Raw genomic sequence first — 27,031 nt, forward strand, 5'->3', positions numbered from 1 at the left:
AACAACCTCTTTGCCATTTGTCTCTGTGCTCAAGAGCACTTGCTTTGTAGTCACACACATCCATGAAGAGAGGATAGTGATACGTCACTAGTGGGGCTGTTGTGAGATTAAATCCAGTCACTAACATGAAGAACCTAGATCTGGGCCCCGCTAAACAGCCTGCTGCATCAATAGTAGCCCTCTCCTCCGTCAATCAGAGAGCTCATGTGGTCCTCACCCGCCCCTTCAGTTGGGGCCCCTTAACCAGATGGCAGGTCAGAATCACCTTGGGGATCTTTTTCTAAACCCTCCTATGAATTTCCCTTGTTGGTGGAAAGAGGGCTTCTGTGTCAAGAGCCATTCAAGTTATTCAGCCATGATAATATGGGCCTTAAAAAACAGATATGCCCATTTGGCACCCGTAGTGTGTGGCAGTGTCCATTTCCCCTTCATTCCACCAGCATCAGTTATGAACAGCTTTTGTCTTTATTGCTAAATATGATCTCTTCCTTTTTCCAGACCAGTCCCAGTGGAAGAGTCACCTCAGAAGGTCTGTCCTTAATGTTATAAATTCACACGCTCCTCCCCTAGGGTTGCCAGATTTAGCAACTAAACATACTGGATGCCCAGCTGAACTTGAATTTCAGGTGAACAAAGTAATATGGCATGTGACAAATTTACACAAAAAAGGATTTTTTGTTTATTTTAAGTTCAAATGTAAATGGTTTAAATATAATCTGGTAACCCTACACATGGAGGGGTCTGGAGGGGAACCAAGGTGCTCCAGTCAACAACCGCAGCTGAGCCCCTAGCAGAAGCCAGAAGCCATGCTCATCCCTGTGAGTGAGCTCTCTCAGATGTACCAGCCTAACGGAGCCTCCAGCTGATGGCAGCCCCAGGTGAGACACCACATGGAGCAGAAAACTATCCAGCTGAACCCAGTCAACCCACATTATCCCGAGAAATTAAAAAATGGCTATTGTTTTGGTGGTGTTTGTTAAACAGAAATGGATATCTGAACCATGTAGTTTTGGTGAACTCTCTTTTTCTATAGTCTGTAATCTTTGGATAAGATAGGGACTTGCTGATCTTTGAAGCTTCGATAGGACGTCGTGATAATTTTGGCTATAGTCTCTGTGTGGGTTTATATGTGGGTATAGATTTTGAAATTTCCTCAGTTCCTTCTGGGATTCCCAAGATACATTTTCACGACGTATGATTTTCATCATACTCTTGGAATTTTAGAAATTTATTCCCGAATTCCCTTCCACAGACGAGGCTCCACTGCAGTCATGCTTGTGAAGGGATGGAGAGGTATTGCTACAAACTGCTCCCTGAGGCACATGGAAAGCCGTATCCTCAGAAGGTGCCTTGGTGAGTACGTTGTCAGAACAAGGGGTGTTTCCTCATTTCAAGAAGGGTTTCTCAAAGAAGGTGTCCTGAAACACTTTCTCCTGCTACAAGGATAGCCTGCAAGGAAGCCACTCTTCTTGAGTACACATAGGATGCCGTCACCAGACCTCGGAGACATACGCATTGCAGTCCTGGGCCTTTCTGACTGTCCCAGCGCAGCACTGCTGGGTGGATACGTCTGTGCAGTTCTGGGGTTCACTAATACGAAGACCACTGCCCTTGTGGAAATCTGAGCCACATTCTACAATATCACCTTTATAAGGACTAAAGTTGATGTATTTTCACCTTATTTTTCATACTTCTTAGTTGGTTTAGAGTCAAGATATGGAGAAGGGTGTATTTTCAAGGCCCCTTAAAGACTCAGCCATTTTAGAGCAAGACCATAGGAATAGTTTGGGAGCCGGCGAGACACAGAAAAGGGAAAGGAGCTGTGGATCTATTTGTAGACCCACTCCTGAGGGCAGAGTAAACATGTGCTCCATAAGGGCAGGTTGGTTCAAGAACTTTGAAGGGAGAGGGCCTGGGCTGTGCAACCTGTTTGTTCATCCAGCCTCACTAATCAGGTACGTGATTCTCTAGATAGAGGAGTGAGTGTATAGAGAGGTTACATGGGTTTGGCCGTGGCTGTCCCTCCACGTGGAAGAAAATATCGGGAATGGAGGCCAGGAATTCCCCAGGAAAAAACAATGTATCGTTCAGTTGACTCAGGTTTCTGCCTATTAAGTGACTATGATGTTTTAGGCCTGCCTCCCTGGAATAACTCTGAGATTTGTAAATGACATTTTTGTATATGTATCAAGATCATTGGGTTACATGATTATAGAGAGTTCTTAGTTCTCTGCCACAGATGGCTAACTGCTTAGCATGGGCTGTGAGAGTACACGTTCACCCTCAGAGGGAGGGCTAACTCATCTGCAGGAACCCTACATACTTCCCTGGGTCTCTGTGTTCTGATAATACACCCCTACTGTCTCTTTAAAGCAAACACAATTCCTGACGACAAGCACATGTTTTGTCCCACGAAACTGGACAGATTTTTTTGCCAGTTGCCGGGGTCCCAGTCTAGTGCTTCAAATTAGTATGTTTTCCAAGTGGCAGCCTGAAGAGCTACGGTGTTTTGCTTTAAGCTAAAGACAAGTGGGTGGAGGAGGGTGGGGAGGTATTTAAGGTGGTGGAGGACCTGCCTGAGCCAGGCGGTTACTAGACTATAGAAAGGTGACGTCAATAAGGCGACCTTGACGACTGTTTAATGGAGACAGAAGCGGCCTGGCAAGGAGAGCAGGTTTCTCCTTTAGGTGTTTGGAACTGAGTTGGGAGAGTGGGTACCCGCGACGGGGGCTGGACCACCCTGCAGTGTGGGGAGACAAAGGGATCCACATCCAGGTCACTTCTTTCCCGCTTTGGGGGCTCGGTGCCCGGGCTGTCTCGTAGGCAAAGCCATTGGGGTCCTGCCCGGCCCCAGTGGGTGCGGTGTCCTGCTCCAGGGGTGTCCTCGAGCCACTTTCCTTCTAAAGGCAGGGGCGTGGGAGGTGAGACAGGTAACGACTCTAAGCCTCAGCTTTCCCCTCTGTAAAATGGGGATAAGGATGCTTTCCCTAAAGGGTCTCTGTGAACATTTAGCGATAACACGTGAATAAGCCGATGGTCCTGTGGTTATCGCAGGATCATGGATGTTTGTATGAATTCAGGCCACTTCTTATTCCTTTTCCACTTTCTTCTCAGGGGACATATGAGGAAAGGAGAAGAAAAAGGCCCTGATGGGCTCATTTTACCTTCTGGTGGTTAGGATCACTACCCAGTTGTTTCAGTGTCCTTGTCTCTAACGCAGTGCCTAGCACAGTGCGGGGCCCACAGTTACACCAGTAAAGCATGGTGATTGCTGGATTTGTCTCTCCCTGTGCAGCTCCTCATGCTGGTGGCCTTGCTCATATCAGGTGTCTGAAGGAGGCAGGTTCTGAGCATCTGTGTCCTGATGGCTGCTGGAGCTTCTACTCCAGGTTCAAGGGCAGGAGAGCCCAACACTTCACATCTTTCTTTGGAGACGCCGCCTGGCTCAAGTGAGTTCATAGATCTGATAAAAGCATGTTGTGGAATAGCTCCTGTGAGGTTCACAAAATGTACAGAAGCTACTTTGATTTAAGCATGGGAAAGAGGTTCAGCACTTGGGATTTCCATCAGCAGCTACATGCTTTGTAGTAACCCTTGAGGCCCGTCTGATAGAAGTCTTTTTTTCCCCTTCCTTCCTTCCTTCCTCCCTCCCTCCCTCCCTCCCTCCCTCCCTCCCTCCCTCCTTCCCTCTCTCTCTCTCTCTCTCTTTCTTTCTTTCTTTTTTGGTGCTGAAAAGCAATGGATTGTCCATTTGGGAAGGAAGTTGGCCTTTAACATTCATTAGTAATAAATATACGTAAATTGTTCTCACCTTTTACATAATAATCAGTGATTCCCTTGTATCTCTCAGATGAGTATGGAAATATGCAGTAGTTAGATCTTCCTAACAACTTGACATTGTAATGTAGATTCTTCCCTGGTGACTATGGTTGTTTTTCCTTTTATAATGACATTTTTAAAAGAACCAGACAATTTCCAAGTGTTAGTTTAAAATGTCAGTGATAGAATTTATTTTTAAAAAAGCATTTGTTACTTTAGAGTTTGCCCTAACAGAATGATACTCAGCTACATTCCCTGAAATAACCAGTTCCTCTTTAATATCATTATGATTTTCCTGAGATATAATGTTTTTATTTCTGTACTTCAGAAGGAAATGAACATCAACTTTCCCTAAATATTTGGGCATACTTTATTGCATATGATTATTTTGGTTATTTGATGACATAGTGCGGATCTGTTAATGTACAAGAGCATAATTGTAAGAATTTTTCACCTGATTAATTTGGGTTTTGCACATGTAAAATTATTTTATGTTTAGGCATTCAGATAAAATGAATTTAGTCCATAGTCCAAATTTGAGAAATATTAGTTTTCTTATGGCTTTGTTCTAGAAATATGTGATATTTTTACATTTTTCGATGTATGGTTTTCCACAAATATGCCAATATATAAATTTATAAGTATCTCTGTGTGTGTAAGTCATAATAGTATACATAGCATACATCCTATGTACAGGATACATCCATGGAAAATATTCTACTTGTTTTGCTCTTTCAGGAGGACCCTATCTCAGAGAAATAATTTTAACAAAGGAAATGCAGGGGAGTGGACTACTGACTTACAGAATAGAGAGGGTTTCTTGGTAAGACAACCAATCAAAACTCTGGCAAGTATTGGTATTGTTATGCAACTGAATCTACACATTTTACATACCCAAGGCTAAATTTTTATTAATGTTTAATTATGGAGCATCTGTAAATAAGAAAGATTATTATTATTTATTTAAATGCCTACATTTAGAGCTTTGGAAAAAAGTTCAATCGGAAAAGCATAGAATGTACTGATGATATTGCCATCATTGCAGGTTGGAGCAGACATTCATCAATCAATACGATATGGAACTGCTGTGTTCAAAAGTTTGGGGATGAGATTATGGAAAGAATCAATATCATTCTTAGTATTGATCTACACTGAAGAATAAAGTATGCATCTTTAGGTGTATCAGTATAATTAAAACTAGACCCAAGTCTGCGGAAAAAAATATTGATGTCTACATTATATATCACAAACTAGAAATCTATCTTCCATTTTAGTCATGCTAGACCTTCAGAACAGAATAGCCTTTCAATGACAAATGGAATTAGGGACTGGTAAGAAGGAAAAATATTTCATCATTCCACTTGCTCCATCGTGACTGAGGACAAATCCTGAAAGTCCTATACAGTAGTGTAGAGAATATGAACTTGAAATTCATATAGCTCTGGATCAGAATTCAAATCCTGGCTTCAGGTTACAACTCCAGGCAACTTAAAGTTTTTAAGTTTTAGTTTCCTCGCCTGTACACTGGGTAACATATCTAATTTGTAAGAGTATTGTAAGGGTTAGATAATATAATGTTTGTAAATGTTTCTATCCCTGATGTTGCTCTTGTTAGTTCATTTTACCTGTTGTGTAGTAGTCTGCATTTTGAATAAATTCACCACCTTTCTCTATTCTTGTACTCTTTTTTGTCTAGCTTCGTTTGTTCTACATCACACGATTTTGATATTTACCCATGTTGCTGCATGTAGCAGTTCTTTTCTCTTAGTTATGTTATATTCCATTATATGACTATCTTACAATTTATGTATTCATTCTACTATTGTTGCATATATATGAGTTGTTTCCAATCTTTGACTGTTATAAATAATGCTTCTGCATTCTTGAACATGTCTTTAAGTGCATATGTACACACTTCTTTAGGATATATACATAACACTAGAATTATTGAGTCATAAGGAATGCATATGTTCAGCATTCATAGATATTTCAAAATAAATTTACATATTTATTGTAATGATACATAGTCATATAACTCATGAATTGTCTTGTTGCTGTGTATCTTCATCAACATTCAATACTGTTATTTTGTTTAACCTGTCTGGTATCTGTATAGTGGTACTATATCAAGTGCTTAATTTGCATTTCTTTTTTGACAAATGTGGTTGAGCACTTTTTCATATATTTATTGTCCATTTGTATATTCTTTTGACTCAAGTACCTGTTCAAGTATTTGGCTCATGGTGTTGTATCTGTCTTAATGCTGTGCACAAATGTTTTATATATTCTGGATATGAGGCCCTTGTCCAATATATGTATTGCAAACATCTTCTCTCACTCTGTCACTTACTTCTTGCTCTTGATGTCGTTTGATAAACAATTCATAATTTTACCACAGTTCAATTTAAATTTTATTGTATAGTTAGTTCTTTTTGGGACCACTTTAAAAAATCTTTGCCTACTCAAAGATCAAAAGTATGCTTTCCTATATTTTCCTTAAAGAAAGATCATTTTTTCACCTTTTACATTTAGGCTTATGAATCATATAGATTTGATTTTGTGTATCCTATGAGGAAGGGCTCAAGCTTCACTGCTTTCCATATGTGTGTTCAATTGATCTGGTACCACTTACTGAAAAGATCATCTAATCTTCACTGCATTGCAGTGGCACTTTTGTCATAAATCAGGTGATTTTTGTGTATGGATCTCCTTTTGGTACATCTATTCTTTTCCATTGGTCTATAAGTTTATCTTTACACCAAAATCAAAAATTGTATTACTTTAGTTGTGTAAGTCTTATATCTGGTAGTAGAAGTTCTCTAAATTTGATCTTCATGATTGTCTTGCCTGTTCTTAGCATCTGCATTGCCATGTATGTTTTAGAATTAGTTTGTCAATATCCACAAAGAAACACATTCAGATTATACTTCGAATTGCATTAGCTCTATATATCAATATAGAAAGAATATCTTTACAATATTGAGAATTTAAAACCATGAACAAAGTTTCTTCCTCCATTTATTTAGGTCTTTCATTTACTGCAGTCATGTTTTACAGCATCCTATCTAGAGGTCTTATGCATCTTTCATTAGAGTTATTTCTAAGTGTTTGATATTTTTGATGCTATCATAAATTGTATTTCTTTTAAATTCATTTTTAAATCATTTGTTGTAAGTATATAGAACCAAGACAAACTTTCACATACTGACTTTATATACAGTAAATATGATAAATTCACTTATTAATTCTAATAGTTCTTATGCAAGTTTTTTGCATTTTCTAAATACACAATCATATCATCTTCCATTTCCACTTTCATATGTTTTATTTTAATTTCTTACCTAATTGCACCAGTAATTCCTTTGATAGAAGTGTTGGTAGCACAGATCTTTGTCTTATTATTTATCTTAAGTGGAAAGATTCCAAGATTTTACCATTATGAATGATGACTACAACAGTTTTATACACATACATGCACACAAAAATATTGTTAAGTTGCCACATATCAAGGTATTCAATTAGGACAATGAGCCAAACTGAAAGAAACAACCAAATCTCTGTTCACTTACCATGACAGTACAAGCAAGAAGTAGAAAGAGGCACCAGCTCCTCAGTTTTCCATTTTCCCCCCACAGAATGGCACCAGGTGAGGGTCAGATGACATGAGGGGTACACAGGGGGATTGTCTCACTGCTCAGGCGCTGCAAATTAAGGGTTCCTGCCTCTTTACGAACCCAGGGCCTTGGAGAAAAGGGAAGGACTGAAAATGGAAAACTACTGAGTCAAGATGGAGAAAAGTGCCTCAGCCAAGGCCCCAAAATCATTAGGTCTTTTCTAAGGCACCTGGAAAGTGCCTCGGTTAAGGCCCCTAATAAAGTCTCTGAATAGTGGCACCTGGGCTAGGAATGCAGCTATGCATATAATCAAGGCTGACCCAGGAGGGTCTGAGTCCTCGGCTACAACTCCCTGGATGAATTAACCACTGCTGAGGTATATGAGGAAATAAGCTCATAAGTTTCATATAAATTGCCCTTCGTCACACATAAAATTGCAATGATGCTAGTACATGACATATCACATTTTTATTAGGGTTGGTGTAAGTTGGAATTCCACAATTTTATGTTAGTATCAAGGACTGAAATAAATAAAATCAGAAATCAGATAGGAGATGCAACACATGATACCACAGAAATACAAAGGATCATGAGATTACTATAAACAGTTACATGCCAACAAACTGGATAGCCGAGAAAAAAGAGATACATTCCAGAAACATACAACCTACCAAGACCGAATCATGAAGAAATAGAATATCTGAGCAGACCAATTACTAGTAAGGAGATTAAATAATTTATCAAAAACCTCCCAACAAGGAAAATCCAGGACCAGAAGACTTCACTGGTGAGTTCTTCCAAAGACTTACAGAAGAATTAATACCAATCCTCAAACTCTTCCAAAAAAATAGAAGAGTAATGAACACTTCCAAACTCATTTTATAAGGCAAGCATTACCTTGACACCAAAGCCAGATAAGACACTGCAAGAAAAAAAATTATAGGCCAATATCACTGATGAACATAGATGCAAAAATCCTCAACAAAATATTAACAGACTGAATTCAACAATACATTAAAGGGTCATACACCAAGATGAAATGGGATTTATTACAGGGATGCAAAGATAGTTCAACATCTGCAAATCAATCAAAGGTGACATACCACATTAACAAAAGGAAGGAAAAAAATCATATGATTATCTCAATGATACAGAAAAGCATTTGACAAAATTCAAAACCCTTTCATGATAAAAGCTCTCAAGAAACTTAGTATAGAGGATACATACCTCAACATAATAAAGGCTCTATATTATAAGCCCATAGCTCACATCATACTGAATGGTAAAAAGATGAAACTTTTCCTTCTAAGATCAGAAATAAGACAAGGATGCCCAGTATCACCACTTTATTCAACATAGTACTTGAAGCCCTAGCCAGGGTAATTAGGCAAGAAAAAGAAATAAAAGGCATCCAAATTGGAAAGTAAAATTTTAATTGTCTCTATTTGCAGAAGACATGATATTTTATACAGAAAACCATAAGACTCCACCAAAACACTGTTGGACCTAATAAAAAAATTCAGTAAAACCTCAGGATACAAAATTAAAATACAAAAATCACTTACATTTCTATACACTAACAAAAAACGATCAGAAAAAGAAATTAAGAAAACAATTCTTTTATAATAGCATCAAAAAGAATAAAATATATAGGAATAAATTTAACCAAGAAGGTGAAAGATCAGGACACCAAAACTATAAAAATTTGTTGAAAGAATCTGAAGACACAAATAACTGAAAATATATTCTGTGCTCAAGGATAGGAAGAATTAACTTTGTTAAAATGTCCACACTATACAAAATGACCCACAGATTCAATGCAATCCCTACCAAAATTCCAATGGCATTTTTTACAGAAATAGAAAAAACAACCCTAAAATTTGTATGAAACCACAAAAGACCCCAAATAGCCAAAGCAATCTTGAGAAAGACTAGAGCTGGAGGCATCACATTTCCTGATTTCAAACACCATTACAAATGTATAGTAATAAAAATAGTAAGGTATTGGCATTAAAAACTGACACATAGATCAATGGAACAGAATAGAGACCCCAGAAATAAACCCATGTATATATGTCAATTAATTTATGACAAAGGAACCAATAATGTACAATGAGGAAAGGAAAGTCTCTTCTGTAACTGGTGTTGGGAAAACTGGATAACCTCAGGCAATATAATGAAACTGGACCTCTGTCTTACACCATACACAAAAATCAACTCAAAATGGATTAAATACTTGAATGTGAGACCTGAAACTGTAAGACTCCTGGAAGAAAACATAGGGAATAATATCCTTAACAATGTTGTTATCAAAGGTTTTTGGCTTTGACAACAAAAGCAAAAATAAACACGTAGGAATACATCAAATTAAAAAGCTTCTGCACAGCAAAGAAACCATCAACAAAATTAAAAGTCAACATACAGAATGGGAGAAAATATTTGCAGATTATATATCTGATAAGGGACTTATATTAAAATATATAAAGAACTCAGGGGGGAACTTCAAGATTGTGGAGAACACATAGAGATCACATTCCTCCTGACAAATGCATAAAAAAATACATCTACATGTGGAACAACTCCGACAGAACACCTACTGAACGCAGGCAGAAGACCTCAGACTTCCCAAAAGGCAAGAAAATCCCCACGTACCTGGGTAGGGCAATAGAAAAAAGGAAAAACAGAGACAAAGGAATAGGGACACGACTTGCACCTCTGGGAGGGAGCTGTGAAGGAGGAAACGTTTCCACATACTAGGAAGCCCCTTCAATGGTGGAGATGGGGGGTGGGCGGGGGGGGAAGCTTCGGAGCCATGGAGAAGAGCACAGCAACAGGGGTGCAGAGGGCAAAGTGGAGAGATTCCCGTACAGAGGATCAGTGCCAACCAGCACTCCCAGACTGAGAGGCTTGCCTGCTCACCTGCCAGGGCGGGCGGGGGCTGGGAGCTGAGGCTCGGGATATGGAGGTCGGATCCCAGGGAGAGGACTGGGGTTGGCAGCGTGAACACAGCCTGAAGGGGGCTAGTGCACCACAGCTAGCTGGGAGGGAGTTCAGGAAAAAGTCTGGACCTGCCTAAGAGGCAAGAGACCATTGTTTCCGGGTGTGCGAGGAGAGGGGATTCAGAGCACCGCCTAAACAAGCTCAAGAGATGGGCACGAGTCACGGCTATCAGCGCGGGACAGCAGAGACAGGCATGAAATGCTAATGCTGCTGCTGCAGCCACTAAGAAGGCTGTGTGCGAGCACAGGTCACCATCCACACTGCCCCTTCCGGGAGCCGGTGCAGCCCGCTACTGCCAGGGTCCCATGATCCAGGGACAACTTCCACTGGAGAACACACTGCGTGCCTCAGGCTGGTGCAAAGTCACCCGAGCCTCTGCTGTCAGAGGCTCGCCCCACATACTGTACCACTCCTTCCCCCTGGCTTGAGTGAGCCAGAGTCTCCTAATCAGCTGCTACTTTAACCCTGTCCTGTCTGGGCAGGGAACAGATGCCCTCAGGCAACCTACACGCAGAGGCGGGGCCAAATCCAAAGCTGAACCCCAGGAGCTGTGCAAACAAAGAAGAGAAAGGGAAATCTCTCCCAGCAGCCTCAGAAGCAGCGGATTAAATCTCCACAATCAACTTGATGTGCCCTGCATCTGTGGAATACCTGAATAGACAACGAATCATCCCAAAATTGAGGTGGTGGACTTTGGGAGCAACTGTAGACTTGAGGTTTCCTTTCTGCATCTAACTTGTTTCTGGTTTTATGTTTATCTTAGTTTAGTATTTAGAGCTTATTATCATTGGTAGATTTGTTTATTGATTTGGTTGCTCTCTTCCTTTTATATATATATTTTTTTCCCTTTTTCACTTTTTGTGAGTGTGTAAGTGTATGCTTCTTTGTGTGATTTTCTCTGTATAGCTTTCCTTTTACAATTTGTCCTAGGGTTATGTCTGTCCATTTTTTTTTTCTATAGTTTTTAGCACTTGTTATCATTGGTGAATTTGGTTTGCTCGCTCTCTTCTTTCTTTCTTTCTTTTCTTTATTTTACTGTTTTTTTATTTTTAATACTATTTTTATTATTTTTTATTTTAATAACTTTATTTTATTATATTTTATATTTCTCTTTTCTTTCCTTCTTTTTTTTTCTACCTTTTCTTCCGAGCTGTGTGGCTGACAGGGTCTTGGTGCTCCGGCCAGGTGTCAGGCCTGTGCCTCTGAGGTGGGAGAGCCAAGTTCAGGACATTAGTCCAGCAGAGACCTCCCAGCTCTACATAATATCAAACAGTGAAAGCTTTCCCAGAGATCTCCATCTCAATGCTAAGACCCAGCTCCACTCAACAACCAGCAAGCTACAATGCTGGACACCCTATGCCAAACAACTAGCAAGACAGGAACACAACCCCACCCAATAGCAGAGAGGCTGCTAAAATCATAATAAGGTCACAGACAACCCAAAACACACCACCAGACATGGTCCTGCCCACCAGAAAGACAAGATCCAGCCTAATCCACCACAACACAGGCACCAGTCCCCTCCACCAGGAAGCCTACACAACCCACCGAGCCAACCGTAGCCACTGGGGGAAGACACCAAAAACAACGTGAACTATGAACTTGCAGTCTGAGAAAAGGAGACCCCAAACACAGTAATGCCACTGGCATTACTACCACTACCACTGGCATTTTTCACAGAACCAGAACAAAAAATTTCACAATTGGTATTGAAACACAAAAGACCTCGAATAGTCAAAGCAACCCCTTTCCCTGGGATCTGACCTCGGAAGCGCGAGCCTCAGCTCCCAGCCCCCACCCGCCCTGGCGGAGGAGCAGAAACAGAGGACTTTTATACTATGTAGAGGACTACAGTGACACATGCTGTCTTCAGATCTGCGCCCACCAGACCAATATCTATGTTCAAACCTCAGCACGGCCCCTAGAATTAACAAGTGCACATAACAAGGTTGCAGGATACAAGGTCAACAAACAAAAGTCAATCAATTTCCATAGAGGGTACACCATTTTACATTCTCACCAGCAATCCAAGAGTTTTTAATTTTTCCACATCCATGCTAACACTTGTTATTTTTCATTTTTAAAAATTATATCCACATAGTGGGTGTGAAGTGCTATCTTATTGTGGTTTTGATTTGCATTGGCCTAATGACTAGTGCTGTTGAGCATCTTTCATGTGCTTATTGGCCATTTGTATATCTTCACGGGATAAGTATCTATTCAAATCTTTTGCCCATTTTTATTTGGGTTACAGGCATGCCTCATTTGATTGTGCTTTGCAGATATAGCGTTGTTTTTTTTTTTCTCAAATTGAAGGTTTCTGGCAACCCAGCATTGTCAGATGATAGTTAGCATTTTTTAGCAATAACGTATTTTTTTATTCAAGGTATGTACATTGTTTTTTAGACATAATGCTATTGCATACTTAATAGACTACAATATAGTATAAACATAACTCATATGCACTGAGAGGCCAAAAATATTTGTGTGACTCGCTTTATAAAGTGAGTATGCTATACGTATTTGATCTTGTATCTTGCAACCTTCCTGAACTCATTAGCTCTAATAGTTATTTTGTGTGGGGATTCCATAGGATTTTCTTATATACAATCTCACGTCATCTGTGAATAAAAATAGTTTTATTTCTTTCTTTCCAATCTGGATGGCTTTTGTTTCATACTCTTGCCTAATTGCCCTGGCTAGAACCTTCAGTACAATGTTAACTATAAGGGGTAAAGGCAGACACCCTATTTTCTTTCTGACCTTAGGGGAAAAGCTTTAAGTCTTTCAACAATTAAGTATGGTGTTAGCTGTGGTTTTTTTTTGTAGATGCCCTTTATTAGGTTTAAGAAGTTCCTTTCTATTCCTAGTTTATTGAGGATGAATTTATTTTGATGATCATATGAATTTTATCCTTTATTCTATTGATATGTATTTCAATGTGGTATGCCTGTCCTGGACCTATTTGCCCTCAGATCTATCCCTCCCTCTTCCCCTGCTCTGCTCTCTATTATGTAGAAGCTGACATCTGCAGCCTGTAATTCCTAGGCTCACTTACATTTTGTTGCCATCTTGGTTTAGCCAACTGGTGGCACCAGCAGGAGATTACAACCCAGGAGAATGAAGCAGTCGGAGTCCTTTTTGCTCTGTATCAGGTGGCTTCTCCCTCCATGGCTACATTTTCTCCACGGCTCCAGCTCCCCTAAGACTGGCCCACCATGGCTTCAGATCCTATTGAATGCAACACTTAGACTCCAGTAACACTATCATCTTTCTTTGTCCTTTCAGGCTAGAGGTGGGAGTGAATTCCTCATGTTGCTAATTGTTGGGTTTCCCAACTCTCCCTTGTTTAGCTTTTCTCTCAGTTGTGAAACCAATCCCCTACATTAAATTCCCTGTGTTATATATTTACTTTGGTTTCTATTTGCCTGGACAATCCCTGACTTACATGTGGCCAATCATAGTGACAGATTTTCTAGCATTAAACTTCTTCACATTCATGGGATAAACCCAACTCAGTCACTGGCAGTTAAATATGTTTGTGTCTGTTATAATTAATAACAAAAACAAAAACAAAAACAAATACCCCTGGATCATGAAACATCCTCGAAATATTCTATCTCTTTTGTCCTCTTTAAAGCCTACTCAAAAGTTTTTACACACTTTAGTGTGTGTATACATACACATACATATATAAATTCTAATAGCATAAGTAATACAGTGATACCCTCAACTTGTAAAATATTCAAGCAATACACATGAAGCTATAAAATACTATCTGTATGATACAGCTCAAGTGATACTCAGTGAGAAATGTATAGTTTTCAATAGATGTATTGGAAAATAAGAAATATTTAGAACAGCCAAGTACCTCAAGAATGTATGGAGTGAATAGTATATTCAACCTAAAGAAGTAGAAGCCAGGAAATAATGAAGATTAATGCAGAAGTAATGAAATAGAAACAGCAGAGCCAATGAACACAACACATTCCTCTAGAAATACTTATAAGATGGTCATATTTGCAAATATCAATAATTACTAAAGAAAAATCAGGAACAACACATGCAATAAACTTGTACAAAATTTAGATGAAGGGATTTTAATATAAGGGAACACAGCAAGTTCCCTCAGGATAACCAAACCGTGGACAGGGAAAGGTTTCCACATATAGAGGTATTTCAGCTAATAGCACAAGAAGGAATGAGAGAATGAACATTCTGTGACTCTTAATGGATTGATAAAGGTGATAACCATGGACTGCTGACATCAACACAAAGAACGACCAGGCATTATATACCTCCTAATGGAAGTACACCACCTAGGGAGTGGTCTTCTGGAAGAGAGAAAACAAATTTTTCTAAGGCATACTCCCAAAAAGGGAGAGGGGAAATTATGCAACTCATTTTCCCCAGCCAGCTCTCCTTGATTCAAAAACCAAATGTGGACATCCCCACCCCCACGAAAAGAACACTTGAGCCAAGCTTATTCACACAGTAGTAAATATTTTACAATAGCATAGTCAACTGAGCAGTGAATTAAATGAGCAAATGGGCTGTGCCCAAGAAATGAAAATATGATTTAACATTAGAAAATACTTTCAATTGTAATTCCCTACATTAACAAATTAGAAGAGAAAAAAAAATTTGATTGTGCCAATGGGTATAGAAAAAGCCTTTGAAAGAAATTCAGCATGAGTTCATGGTACAAACTTCTGGCAAACTAAGAATAGGAGGGAACTTGCTTTTCCTAAATTCTACAGCAAACATAGTTAGATGTGAAATGTTAGAAGCGTTCTCATTCAAGTCAGGAACGAGACAGATACTCTCACCTCTACTGTTCAAATCTGCACTGGAACACAAAGCCAGAGATATGGATATCAAAATAAATAAATGAATATTGAAACGAAAGAGATACTATTTGGTAACAATATCATCAACTGCCTAGGAAATTAAAAGGAATCAGTGTGTGGAACATTCAAATAAATAAGGGACTTCAGAAAGAAAGTGTATGGGAGGACAATATAGCAAAATCAAGAGCCTTGCCACACAAAAGCAATAACTAATTAGAACATGTAACAGGCAATATCCCATTCACAACAGCAACAAAATCCAGAAGTCACCTAAAAGGAATTACAAATCACAAGACCTATGATATCTTTATGGAGGCAAACATAAACGTTTACTGATAGATTCGGATTTTTTAAAAGTCCCAAATAGGGCTTCCCTGGTTGTGCAGTGGTTAAGAATCTGCCTGCCAATGCAGGGGACACGGGTTCAATCCCTGGTCCAGGATGATCCCACATGCCACGGAGCAACTAAGCCCGTGCGCCACAACTACTGAAGCCCGCACGCCTAGAGTCTGTGCTCTGCAACAAGAGAAACCACCGCAATGAGAAGCCCGCACGTCGCAACGAAGAGTAGCCCCCGCTCGCCACAAGTAGAGAAAACCTGCACGCAGCAACGAAGACCCAATGCAGCCAAAAATAAATAAAAATAAATTTTTTTAAAGTTAAAAAAAAAGTCCCAAATAAATAGGCGTATACCATATTCATTGATGTGAAACGAAATATTTTAAAGACGTCAATTCTCCTCGAGTTATTTACAGATTTAGTGCCTTACCTGTAGTTGCCAAAGTGACAATCAAGTTTGGGCTGTTGTCTTCCACTCCCAGAATCAAACCTGGAAAACCAAAGAAGGGAGAATGAAAGCAAATAAGCAATGAGGTATTAGTCTCCTAGGGCTGCTGTATTAAACTACCTTGAACTGGGTGACTTAAGCAACAGAAGTTTATTCTCTTACACTTCTGGAAGCCAGATGCTCTAAATCAGTTTCACTGGGCTGAAATCAAGGTGCTGGCAGGGCCGCACTCCCTCTGACGACTCTAGGGGAAAACCCATTCCTTACCTCTTCCAGCTTCTAGTAACTGCTGGCATTCCTTCGCTTGTGGGAACATGACTGCAATCTTCAAGGTCAACATCTCCAAATATCTCTCTGCTCCATCTTCACATTGCCTTCTCAGTTTGTCGATTCTTCTTCTGCCTCCTTCTTGTAAGGATACATGTGATTGTACTTAGGGCCCACCTGGATAATCCAGGCTAATCCTCCCACCAAAAGATTCCTAATCATATCTGCAAAGACCCTTTGCCCAAAGAAGGCAGCATTTGCAGGTTCTAGGGACTGAGATACGATAACTTTGGGAGGGCCATTTTTCAGCCTACCAAAAATATCAACAACAAAGCCTTAACAACAAAACATGAGAAACCCTTGGTGGAGAATGAAGAACTGGTACTTGGTGAGAGCGAGGGGGGCAGCAGGCAAGTTTGGGAGGGTCGATAGCCTGAAATTGATGGCAGATGAAGGTAGGTGGGAGAAAGATTAGGTTGATTGACACAGTATGACTCCAGAGCCTGTGTTAATCACCACCTGAAACCACTTTAGTGAGTGCAGCCTGGCCTTAAAAAATATATTTTAATAAAAAGGATGTACTAAAAATGGAATAACAACTATAATGGTGAACCACACTTACACACACGCTTGGTAGAGACATAAAACATTTCTTAATATCAATGAGGCTTAAGAAAAATGGAAATTACTATACTGGACAATGCAATGTTAGATAACCTCAAAAGAGTAGGAAGTCTCCAAATCACACTGCTCAGCCACTTCAGTACAGAAAATAAACTTTTAGAACAAAAGTATGTTTCCAAAGTATATGTCTGGCGGGTGAAGAGACCCATAGGAAGGTGAGCTGCTTTTCTGAATCTCCACGACCCGTCATGGGCGCCACTGCTCTCCCATCTAGCACCTAGCCTGGGAACCAAAACCTTTCTCTGAAAGGTTTGCAGATGGGCAAATGCTCACAGCTGGCAGAAAAGAAGGACTCTCCGAGAGAGCAATTAATCAAGGAGCCAGCAGCCAAGAGGAGCACTCGCATGAGCGAGGACAGAGCGATCCAACCCCCGCCCCCAGAACCGTGTGTACCCCGCAGACTCCCCCTCCATCCCTGATGTTATCCCCGGGAGACTCCTGGCAGGTATGTCGGGATAAGCACCGCCCCCCTCATTTCCGACTCTGGGAACTCCGTGGTGCCAGGCTTGATTGAGGGAAGCTCTCAGGAGGGGGGGGCTCCGGCAATTCCAGGAGTCAAAGTGCTGGTCCCGTGGGACGACTGAACTGACCTGCCAGACAGAACAGAATGGGCCTCAGCCCCGTCTGAGCCCGCTTTCAGCTCCTGGATGTAGTGTTTCCCGACTTCAACCTTTGGAATCTGAAGATGAGGCTTCAACTGCTATGACTGCACTCAGGCCAGCAAAGGGACGAGTCCCAGACTCTGCCAGTCGCCAGAGTGAGGACCCTGAAGAAACCTCCCCCTGCAAACAGAGGGTGATCCCACAGACACCTGCCTTTTCCATCTGCCTTTGAGGCCCCAGGTATGGTTGACAGACAAGCCCCACCCCCCTCCACACTTAGGGGTCAGGGCCTCAGGGAGATGGTGCCCTTGACCTGAGGGACACATCCTCAGACCAGCAGAAGGAAGGGGTCCCGGGCCCCGTCAGGAGTAAACAGGAATGCCTTGAGGAGGACTGAGATGCCCCCCATCTTAGAACCAGAGGGGTCCCTAGAAATTCACCCCGACCAGTGTTGTCAGGCGCAGAGACGCCGGCAAGTGCTGGAAGGATAACCCGCTCTCCCCATTCCGGGTGGCGGATCTCAGGAGGTGAGACGCTCGGTCTGAAGGCGCGAGCATCAGGTCGGCAGGGTGAGAAGGCCCAGATCCCGCCAGGCACGAAAGCGAGGCCTATAAGGACGGGCCGAGGGGACCGCCCCCCCGGGACCGCCCCCCCCGCCCCGCCCCGCCAGTGCCGTCAACCGCAGGAAGTGTTCCCGGATGTGACGTTTCCTACTTTCGCTTTCAGAGTCTGAAGGAGGAGAGGCTTCATCATGGGGGTGCGGCCTGGGGTCAGCGTTGGCAGGAGTTCCAGGTGTCTCCAGGCCTCGAGGTGAGGGCCTTGAGGGGCGACTAAGGACAGTTTTCTGTGCAGAGCGGGCCCCGCGGAAATCCTGCTGCTGTGCTCAGCCCTGGGCACCTCCCCGACGCTCCGCCCTGCCGCGGCTGAGGGAGGAGAATGCAGGAGGCCTAAACGCTGTCAGGAGTAGCTGTGACTGCACTGAGGAGGGCTGAGGGGACCTCACCGCAGAGAGAGGGCGGCCCACGGAAACCCGCCCTGCGCCTGCTCCAGCCCTGGGAGACTCCGGCAGAAGCAGCTGGGAGTGGCGTCTTGGCACTTTGGTCTCGGGGAGGTCTGAGTGGATGTCAGGTGAGGGCGGGGCAGGGCGAGCTAAGAACCTGCCAGACGTAAAGCCAAATACCCTGATAGAGATCGGAGGGTACCCCCACCCCGAAACAGAAGGGCCCAGTCCCTGCCGTTGTACCCGAGAGGCACAGGGCAGAGGAGGCCGGTTGTGGTAGGCTGTGGCTCCCACCGTGGGGCTGGGAGACGTGGTCCCTTGCAGAGACGCAAGCAAGGCTTCAACCTGAGGATGCGAAGCCTGGCCAGCTGAGGCGTAGTGCGGGCAGCCCTGTCGGGAACAAAGATGGGTCACGTGATGGGTCCTCCCAGCCTAGCTAAAGGCGGGCCCCACGGAAGCCCACGCAGCCCCTGCTAGTAGCCCTGGGAGGCCCTGGGCAAGTGGGGTCGGCTGTGGTGCCCCCTCTCTTCCTCCTCAGGGTGATATCAGGGGGACGTCAGCAGAGTGATGGGGCCCAGACCCTGGCAGGGGAAAGACCGGACTCTGAACAGCACTGAGGAACCATCCTCCCGAGAACAGTGGGGACATCGCAGAGGCTGGCCCCACTGCCCCTGTCAACGCTGGGGGGCCCACGACTGTGCCTGTAGTCTGCATCCTGAGAAGCCCTCTCAGTTCTCCTCCTAGGAGCTCTAGGAACCGGGAGGCGAGTGCCTTGGTCTGAGGCATGTGTCCTCAGGTCAGCATACGGGAGGCAGCCCAGGCAGTACCAGAAGTCAAAGCAGAGGTGCACACCCTGAATGTCTACCAAGGCCCCGCCCACCCCAGAACAGAGGGACTCCACAGTGCCTGACTCTACCCAGCCTGCTCTCAGCCCGGGAATCCTCGGGCCGCACCCTGAGGAACTATCTCACTTCCTCTTTCAGTTCTTAGGCCAGCCAGGACAACAGGAGCCCTGTGGCGCCTGGGAGCGCCCCTGAAGAGGAGCCCTGTAAGTCACCGCTATCAGAGCCGCCCTGGGAGAGTTTCTCAGCTGAGGCCACTGACACCCTCCCTCTCTCCCCCAGTGCCCCACCCTCCTGGTGGCTACCTCCATCACAAGTCATCATGCCTCTGGGTCAGAAGCGGGAGCACTGCAAGCTTGAGGGAGACCTGCAGACCCCCAGAGAGGCACAGGGCCTAGAAGGTGTGCAGGCTCCCATGGCTGAGAAGGGAGAGTCCTCCTCCTTCCCCTCCTCTCCCTCCTCCTCCCTCACTCCTTTGATCCTGGGCACTCCAGAGGAGGTGCCTGCCACTGGGGCACTGAGTCCTCTCCAGAGCTCTCAGAGAGCCTGCTTCTCACCCACTGCCACCACAGCCACTCCATCGAGTCAATCTGATGAGAATTCCAGAAGCCAAGAAGAGGAGGGGCCCATCACCTCCCAGCCTCCACCAGATCCTGAGTCCTTGCTCAGTGATGAGCTAAACAAGAAGGTGGCTGAACTGGTGCAGTTCCTGTGTGTCAAATATGTAACAAAGGAACCCACCACAAAGGCAGAAATGCTAACAAATGTCATCAAAGAACACAAGGACCACTTCCCTGTGATCTTCAGCAAAGTCTGTAGGTGCATGGAGGTTGTCTTTGGCATTGAAGTGAAGGGAGTGGACCCCACCAGCCACTCCTATGTGCTCGTCAAAACACTTGACCTCACCTACGATGGGATGCTGAATGATGACCAGGGCATGCCCAAGACCGGCCTCCTGATACTTATCCTGGGTATGATCTTCATGGAGGGCAACCGTGCCCCTGAGGAGAAAATCTGGGAAGTGCTGAATATGATGGGGTTATATGCTGGGCAGGAGGATTTCATCTACGGGGAGCCCAGGAAACTCATCACCAAAGATTTGGTGAAGGAACAATATCTAGAGTACCGGCAGGTGTCTGACAGTGATCCTCCGCACTATGAATTCCTGTGGGGTCCAAGGGCCTATGCTGAAACCAGCAAGATGAAAGTCCTGGAGTTTTTTGCCGAGATCAGTGGGTCTGACCCCACTTCCTTCCCATCATGGTATGAGGAAGCTTTGAGAGATGAGAGAGCCCAGGCCAGAGCTGCCACTGGGGATGATACTAGTGCCACAGCCAGTGAAAGTTCCAGTGTCATGCCCAGCAGCCTCTCCTGCCCTGAGTAAAGTCTGAAGCAGATTCTTCAGTCTTCGTTTCAAGACAACAGCCAATGTTCTACGTAGTGGAGGGCCAGAGTGGATCTGGAAGGAACAGTGTATAGCATCTTTGTGTTCCTGTTGTATATGGTTGATTTCGAGATTTATCTTTTTTTTTTACTTTGGCTTTTTTTCAAATATTGTTTAATTAGCTCCCGAATCTAAGTTTATGAATGACAGTGGTCACACATTTATAGCTGTTTATCATATTTAAGAATAAGAGTTTTACAATTTTGCAAAACACACTGAGAAACCCCCCATCTTTTCTTGTGACTTGAAACAAAATAACATGGCGTTAGAATAGGAATTTCCTTGGAAACCTGAAAGAGCCCAACAGTAAAATTGAGGAGTTCTAGGGATAGATGAAAAAATGTGAAGGATGGCTAATTCTTGGGTTCACTTATCTCTTTTAGTCTGTTGTTATGTAAAATTAAATGATATGTACCTGGATATGCTTGGCTTATTCAAGAATGTGAGAGAAAGTAAATCTTAAATCTTTCTCGCTGGTTCATTTCTTCGCCAAACATTAACTGAGTATCTGCTCTTTGGAAAGCCGTATGTTAGAGGTGGGGATCCTAGGCTAAGCAAGACACACCCCTCCCAGAGATTGGCAGGGTCTAGGTGCAGCAATCAGATCAGGAAGATGGCAAAATGTCCTCTAGGAGCCAACAAGGTAAAAGAAGGGGTGAGGAGGTGGGGCTCCAGGGGAGAGCAGTCAAGTGTAAATGCCCTGAGCCAAGGCTGCTTGAGTCTTTGCTGGGTGGTGGCAGGGGCCTAACTCTCAAAAGCTGTGTCTCACAGTTGAGAGAAATGTCTGCCATGGAACTGCTCTTAGCAGTTCCTTTTGGATCCTGGATAAAGCAGAGAGAAATCCCTACCTGAGGCAGGTATGGAAAGTGTCCTGAACTCTTGTAAAAACCCAGTGCAGTCGACACAGTGCACGAACTAGGCGTTCTACACAAATCATCTGCAAGGATTTCCTGACAAATAGGACGATACTCCCTTGAAGTGATACCAAGAAGTTGCTAGGCTGGCATTCTTTTCCCTGGCCTGAGAGAGCCAAAGCCTTCTACATTAAAATGACATTATAATTAGGTTATCTTGAGTGCACTTTGGCCAAATCTAAACAAGGACTAGATTTTTGATGGGGGTAAAACGAAAATAGCACTTTTGGATGGGAGAACAGCTGGGAGGGAAGGAAAGAGTCTTTGACTTGAATTCTAGGAGCTTTGAGTTGAATCCATCTGGGGAAGACTAACCCACACCTAAATGACATTACATATTATGTAAGGGAAATTTTACAGAGTTTTGCTTATGAAGCAGCATATTTGGCTGATTTGGCGTCCGTATTAGAGCACTGCATATTCTCTGAGAGGTCTGGATAACAAATTCCCAGAGGAGAGGATTGAAGATTCTGGGGTCAAAATAATATTAGAAACAACTGCCATCTGTCAGGAGCTCAGCCAAGCTGGAGTGAAAGCTAAGGTGTCAAAGTAGATGCTTTAAAGCAACAAGCCGAACACAATAGAGTTAAGACTTTGATCACTTACTGTGATGATACAGGCAAGCGTGTAAAACAGGAGAAAGTCCCAGTTTCTCCTGTTTTATTGTCCTCTGTGGAACAGTGCACCAGTCAAGGGTCAGATGGATGAGCACAGACGTCGGGGCTCACCTCCCTGTTGAGGGAGCCAGAACAAAAAGCTCTGGCAGTTTTATGGATCCTGGAATGAGAGGAAGGCAAGGGGGAAAGGCTAGGAGTGGGAAAAATAGGTCAGAAACGTGTGTTCAAGGTTTCGTCCTCCCTCCTCCCCCCATAGGGAGGCCTCAGCAGAGGCCCCAGAGTAGATCTGTGTCCAAGGCCTCAGATAAAGACGTGAGAATGAAAGCACAGGGGTAAGAATGCAAATAGGAGACCAGAATGCCCTGCCAGTGGTGCCTGCTGCTTTGACCGCAACCCTCTTCAGAGACTGCAATCCAGCGGTTGTGCACCAGGCCTGGTGTGGGGAGGGCAGCTTTTCTCCGTGAGGCCTGCCAGGTAAAGCCTTTGTAGTTGCCTATGCTCAGGCCTGAAAAATCACTCATTAGGGTTTTAACCAGAAGCCCGACTCCTCACCATTAGAGACCAGATATATGCCAGGGACTGTGCCAGGAGCTTGACATACCTTACATTCCAACAGTCCTGCAAGACAGGGCTCAGCAAATTCACTTCGCAGGTGAAGAACCGGAGGCTCATAGCACTGGACAATTTCCCCAGGCTCACATGGCTAGTAAGTGACCAGGCTGAGACTAGACCTCTATTCTAAATTCATCTCGAGTCCACGTTGTTCCCACACCTCCCAGCCTGAGGCCAACTGACCTTCCATCTCTTACTTCCTTTCTCTTCTCAGTTCTCCATAGTGTCTCTCAGGCCTCAAAAATAAGGTCTCTGCACCAAGATACCAAAAGCAGGCCTAAAGAAGGAAAATGACAATGCAAATCAAACACAACTTGGGTGCTATCTGTGGGCTTCATTAACCTAGGGTTTTCCTCTCCAAACCCCAGTCTTCCTTGAGAGCAGACTGGATTTCTGTCCAGTCCCAGCACTCTTTGCATTTACAGCACACTCCCTCTGGTCTTCCTCAGCAAGCCCTCCTGTCCTACTCTGTGAGCTGACTGGCTTTACCAGCTCTTCCCTCTCTTCCTCTGAAGGCAATGCCCTACTCCCAGTGGAACAGCCTAGAATCACCTGCCCTTCCCATGACACAAAGCATTCCTCCTCCTTGCAGAAGTTCCCTTGCTGTCCCATCCCTCACCCTGGAACCTCTCTGATAGCAACAGCCCCTTCGATTTCAAAGTAATTTTGGACAGTGACATTTAGATGCCTAGTCCTTCCCCACTGGCCTCTTGAAAACACACTCAAAGCGTTTTCAAATATGCTGGTGAGTAGAGACTGACTTGGCATATCATCTACTGGTTTGGAGCTATAACTCTGAACTTAGAGAGTATTTTAAAAACCACTCTGATATTTGCAGTAGGATTTTAAAGGGATATCTTTTTTGAAACTGGCCAGTGAACACATCCACAGATGAATGAGCTTACCTAGGCATTTCAAAACCAAAGGCTCTCTCATAAATGGTAGATGAGGGAAAACCATGGCAATCACTGTGGAATAAACATCTGCTGAAGCTGAATTCCTAAAACTCTAGAATCCTCCTACAAGGTAAAAATTGGTTCCTTGGTGGACATGATAACTCTGATTAAAAAAGAAAAAATATACCCTCCCACTGCCTTTCATCTGTATACCTTCCACACAGGAAAATCTCAGTTTTCGGTGTGCCTAATGCCACCTGTAAAGGTGCTCAGGCAAGTTCAGTCACATGGAGGGTAGCAGAGACTCACAGGCTGAGACTGTTCTTGCATCAGAAGGAAGGAGAACATTCTCAGCCTGCTGAGATCACAGAGGTTATTCAAAGGGCAGTAAAGAAAAAGTGCTGTGGCATGAAGAAGGGCAAATGCTCCCTGCTGACATTTACCTGTTCCTTCGAACACCAGATGTGACGCTGTGTTTGAAAGCACCTGTCACATAGTAGGCACTTGAAAAAGTTGGAGAATTTAGAACAAATTTTCCCTTTTTAGAAACCCCTTCAAGAAATGAAGAGAGTTGTACTTGTAACAAATTATAATGTTACTGAAACTCAGGTCTGGCTGCTTGCCACTCAAAAGCCAATACTCGAGAGACAAGTTTGGTGAAAAGGAAAGTTTGCTTTGTTCTGGAGGCTGGCAACCAGGGGAGAAGGCGGACTCATGTCCAAAGGCCAGCTCCTCACTGCTGATCACTGGGCAAGAGCTTTTAAAGGGGAATTTCAGGGATGTATAGGCAGAGGGAGGGGGCTACATGTATTGATGGAATAGAACAGTCAGCTCTGACAGTCATCTTGAAATTGGTCATGCAGTGGTCTGATTAGCATTATCTTGATTGTTTTGAGTACAGTTAATCTTTAGTTCCAAGGTCGGTTTGTTCCCATTTCTTTGAGGCCAGTTCTTGGAATTGTAGAAGCTTATGTCTTGGTTACAGCCTGGTCATCATGTAGTTAACTTCTTCCACCTGGTGGGGGTTTCAGTATCTACAAAACAGCTCAAAGGATGTGGCTCAGAATATTATCTATAGCACTTGAAGAGGAACTAAATGTCCTTGACGTTGCTTAATGACTATTATTATTTTGTCCTGTTTGCTTTTCCGTTGTTTCTGTATTTTCTCATTTCTCTGATTAAATTTATTCTTTTACTACAGTTTTTCTACAGACATAAGGCAGGCAGAGGACAGGGTGGGGGCAGGGGAGTTGTCCTGGGAATGCCCCATACAGTCTCATTCCGTTTCAATAACAGTTGCTTTTTATTGAGTACCTACTATGTGTCCGCTCATGGGAGGGACAAGTACTCATTCACATCTTCTCTCTCTCCCCTTCCTGGGCACAAGAAAAGACTACACTGCCAGTGCATGTGTCATTAGGCAGGAGTCGGTGGGCCATTCCCATGCTTTCTCTTCCACTCAGCAGCAAACATGGCTACCCCATGTTTCCACGGTGAAGCATAAAGATGGAAGCAGCCTGGATCCCTAGAGCACCCAAGAGTGGAGACACCCTGACAACTGCCATTAGAATTAATGTGAACAAAAGTAACTTCCATTGGGTTAAGCCAGTCAATTTTAGGCTTCGTCTGCTGCATCAGCTAGCAGTTACGTTAACTAGTAACATAATATGTAGCTAGTATTTCCGGTTATGAAATATTTTAAAAATATCTTTTTGTTTCTTCTTCAGCTTTATGGAGGTATAACTGACATATAAACGTGTAAAACATTAAAGTGTATATTGTGGTGAAATGATTCCCTCTATCTAGTTAATTAACACATCCACCACCTCACATATTTATCTTTTTTTTTTTTTTTTTTGGTGATTTGTGTGAACATTTAAGTTCTACTCTCTTAATAAAATTTCAATTACACAGGGGCTTCCCTGGTGGCGCAGTGGTTAAGAATCTGTCTGCCAATGCAGGGGACACGGGTTCGAGCCCTGGTCGGGGAAGATCCCACATGCCGCGGAGCAACTAAGCCAGTGCACCACAACTACTGAGCCTGCGCTCTAGAGCCCGCGAGCCACAACTACTGAAGCCCGCGCACCTAAAGCCTGTGCTCCGCAACAAAGAGAAGCCACCGCAACAAAGAGTAGCCCCCGCTCGCCACAACTGGAGAAAGCCCACGCGCAGCAACAAAGACCCAATGCAGCCAAAAATAAGTAAATCAATAAATAAATTTTAAAAAGAAGATACAAAAATAAATTTCAATTACACAATGCAGTGTTATCAAGTACAGTTTACATTAGATCCTTAGACCTTATTCATCTTACAGCTGAAAGTTTGTTCATTTACCAACTTACCTCTATTTCCCCCATTTCCCCAACCCCTGGCAACCACTTATCTACTCTCTGTTTCTCTGAGTTTAACTTTCTTGTTAGATTCCACATATAAATGATACCATGCAGTATTTGTCTTTCTCTGCTTGATTTATTTCACTTAGCGTAATGCCCTCAAGTTCCATCTATGTTGTTGCAAATGGCAGGATTTCTTTCCTTCTCATGGCTGAATAATACTCCGTTGTACACTTTATTAAAAGACAAAAAAAAAAGTACGGGCGAGGATGTGGAGTTTCTGTAATTCTTAACACACAGTTTGTGGGAATGCAAAATTTAGCTCTTTCTTACAAAGTAAAATAAACACTTGCCATAACGACCCAGCAATCCCACTCCTAGGCATTTACCCAAGTGCATCGACAACTTATGTTCACACAAAAACCTGTACATGAATGTGTATAGCAGCTTTATTCATAATTGCCAAAATCTGAAAACAAACCAGATGTCTCTCAACAAGTTAATGTATAACCAAACTATAGTACATTCATAACATACAAAACTATACAGAAATGAAAGGGAAGAAAATATTGATCTATGCAACAACATGGATGGTTTTCAGATAGATTTTTCTAACTGAAAGAAGCCAGAGAGAAAAGCTGCATATGGTATTATTCCATTTATATGGCATTCTGAAAAAGGCAAACGTACAGGGATGGAAAACAGGACCAGGGGCTTTCAGGGATTGGGGAAAGGAGGTAGACTACAATG

General features: G+C 43.2%; 1 protein-coding gene and 1 long non-coding RNA gene across 3 annotated transcripts; both read left to right on the forward strand.

The window, feature by feature from the left end:
- Window positions 1–661: 661 nt before the first annotated feature.
- Window positions 662–5,431, forward strand: LOC309653591. 2 transcript variants are annotated; one of them, XR_014259261.1, is made up of 4 exons: window positions 662–878; window positions 1,253–1,353; window positions 3,296–3,449; window positions 4,558–5,431. It is a non-coding gene; the product is annotated as an uncharacterized lncRNA (long non-coding RNA). The 2 variants fall into 2 exon arrangements; XR_014259260.1 differs by having other exon boundaries at window positions 662–1,353.
- Window positions 5,432–18,323: 12,892 nt separating this feature from the next.
- Window positions 18,324–21,377, forward strand: LOC309653592 (putative MAGE domain-containing protein MAGEA13P). Its single transcript, XM_082478486.1, has one exon. The coding sequence runs from the start codon at window positions 19,788–19,790 to the stop codon at window positions 20,847–20,849; it is 1,062 nt and encodes a 353-aa protein (XP_082334612.1). The 5' UTR covers window positions 18,324–19,787; the 3' UTR covers window positions 20,850–21,377.
- Window positions 21,378–27,031: the final 5,654 nt, after the last annotated feature.

Source organism: Balaenoptera physalus, assembly GCF_965194825.1.
Source record: "Balaenoptera physalus genome assembly, contig: HAP1_SCAFFOLD_634, whole genome shotgun sequence".
NCBI classification, from domain to species: Eukaryota; Metazoa; Chordata; class Mammalia; order Artiodactyla; family Balaenopteridae; genus Balaenoptera; species Balaenoptera physalus.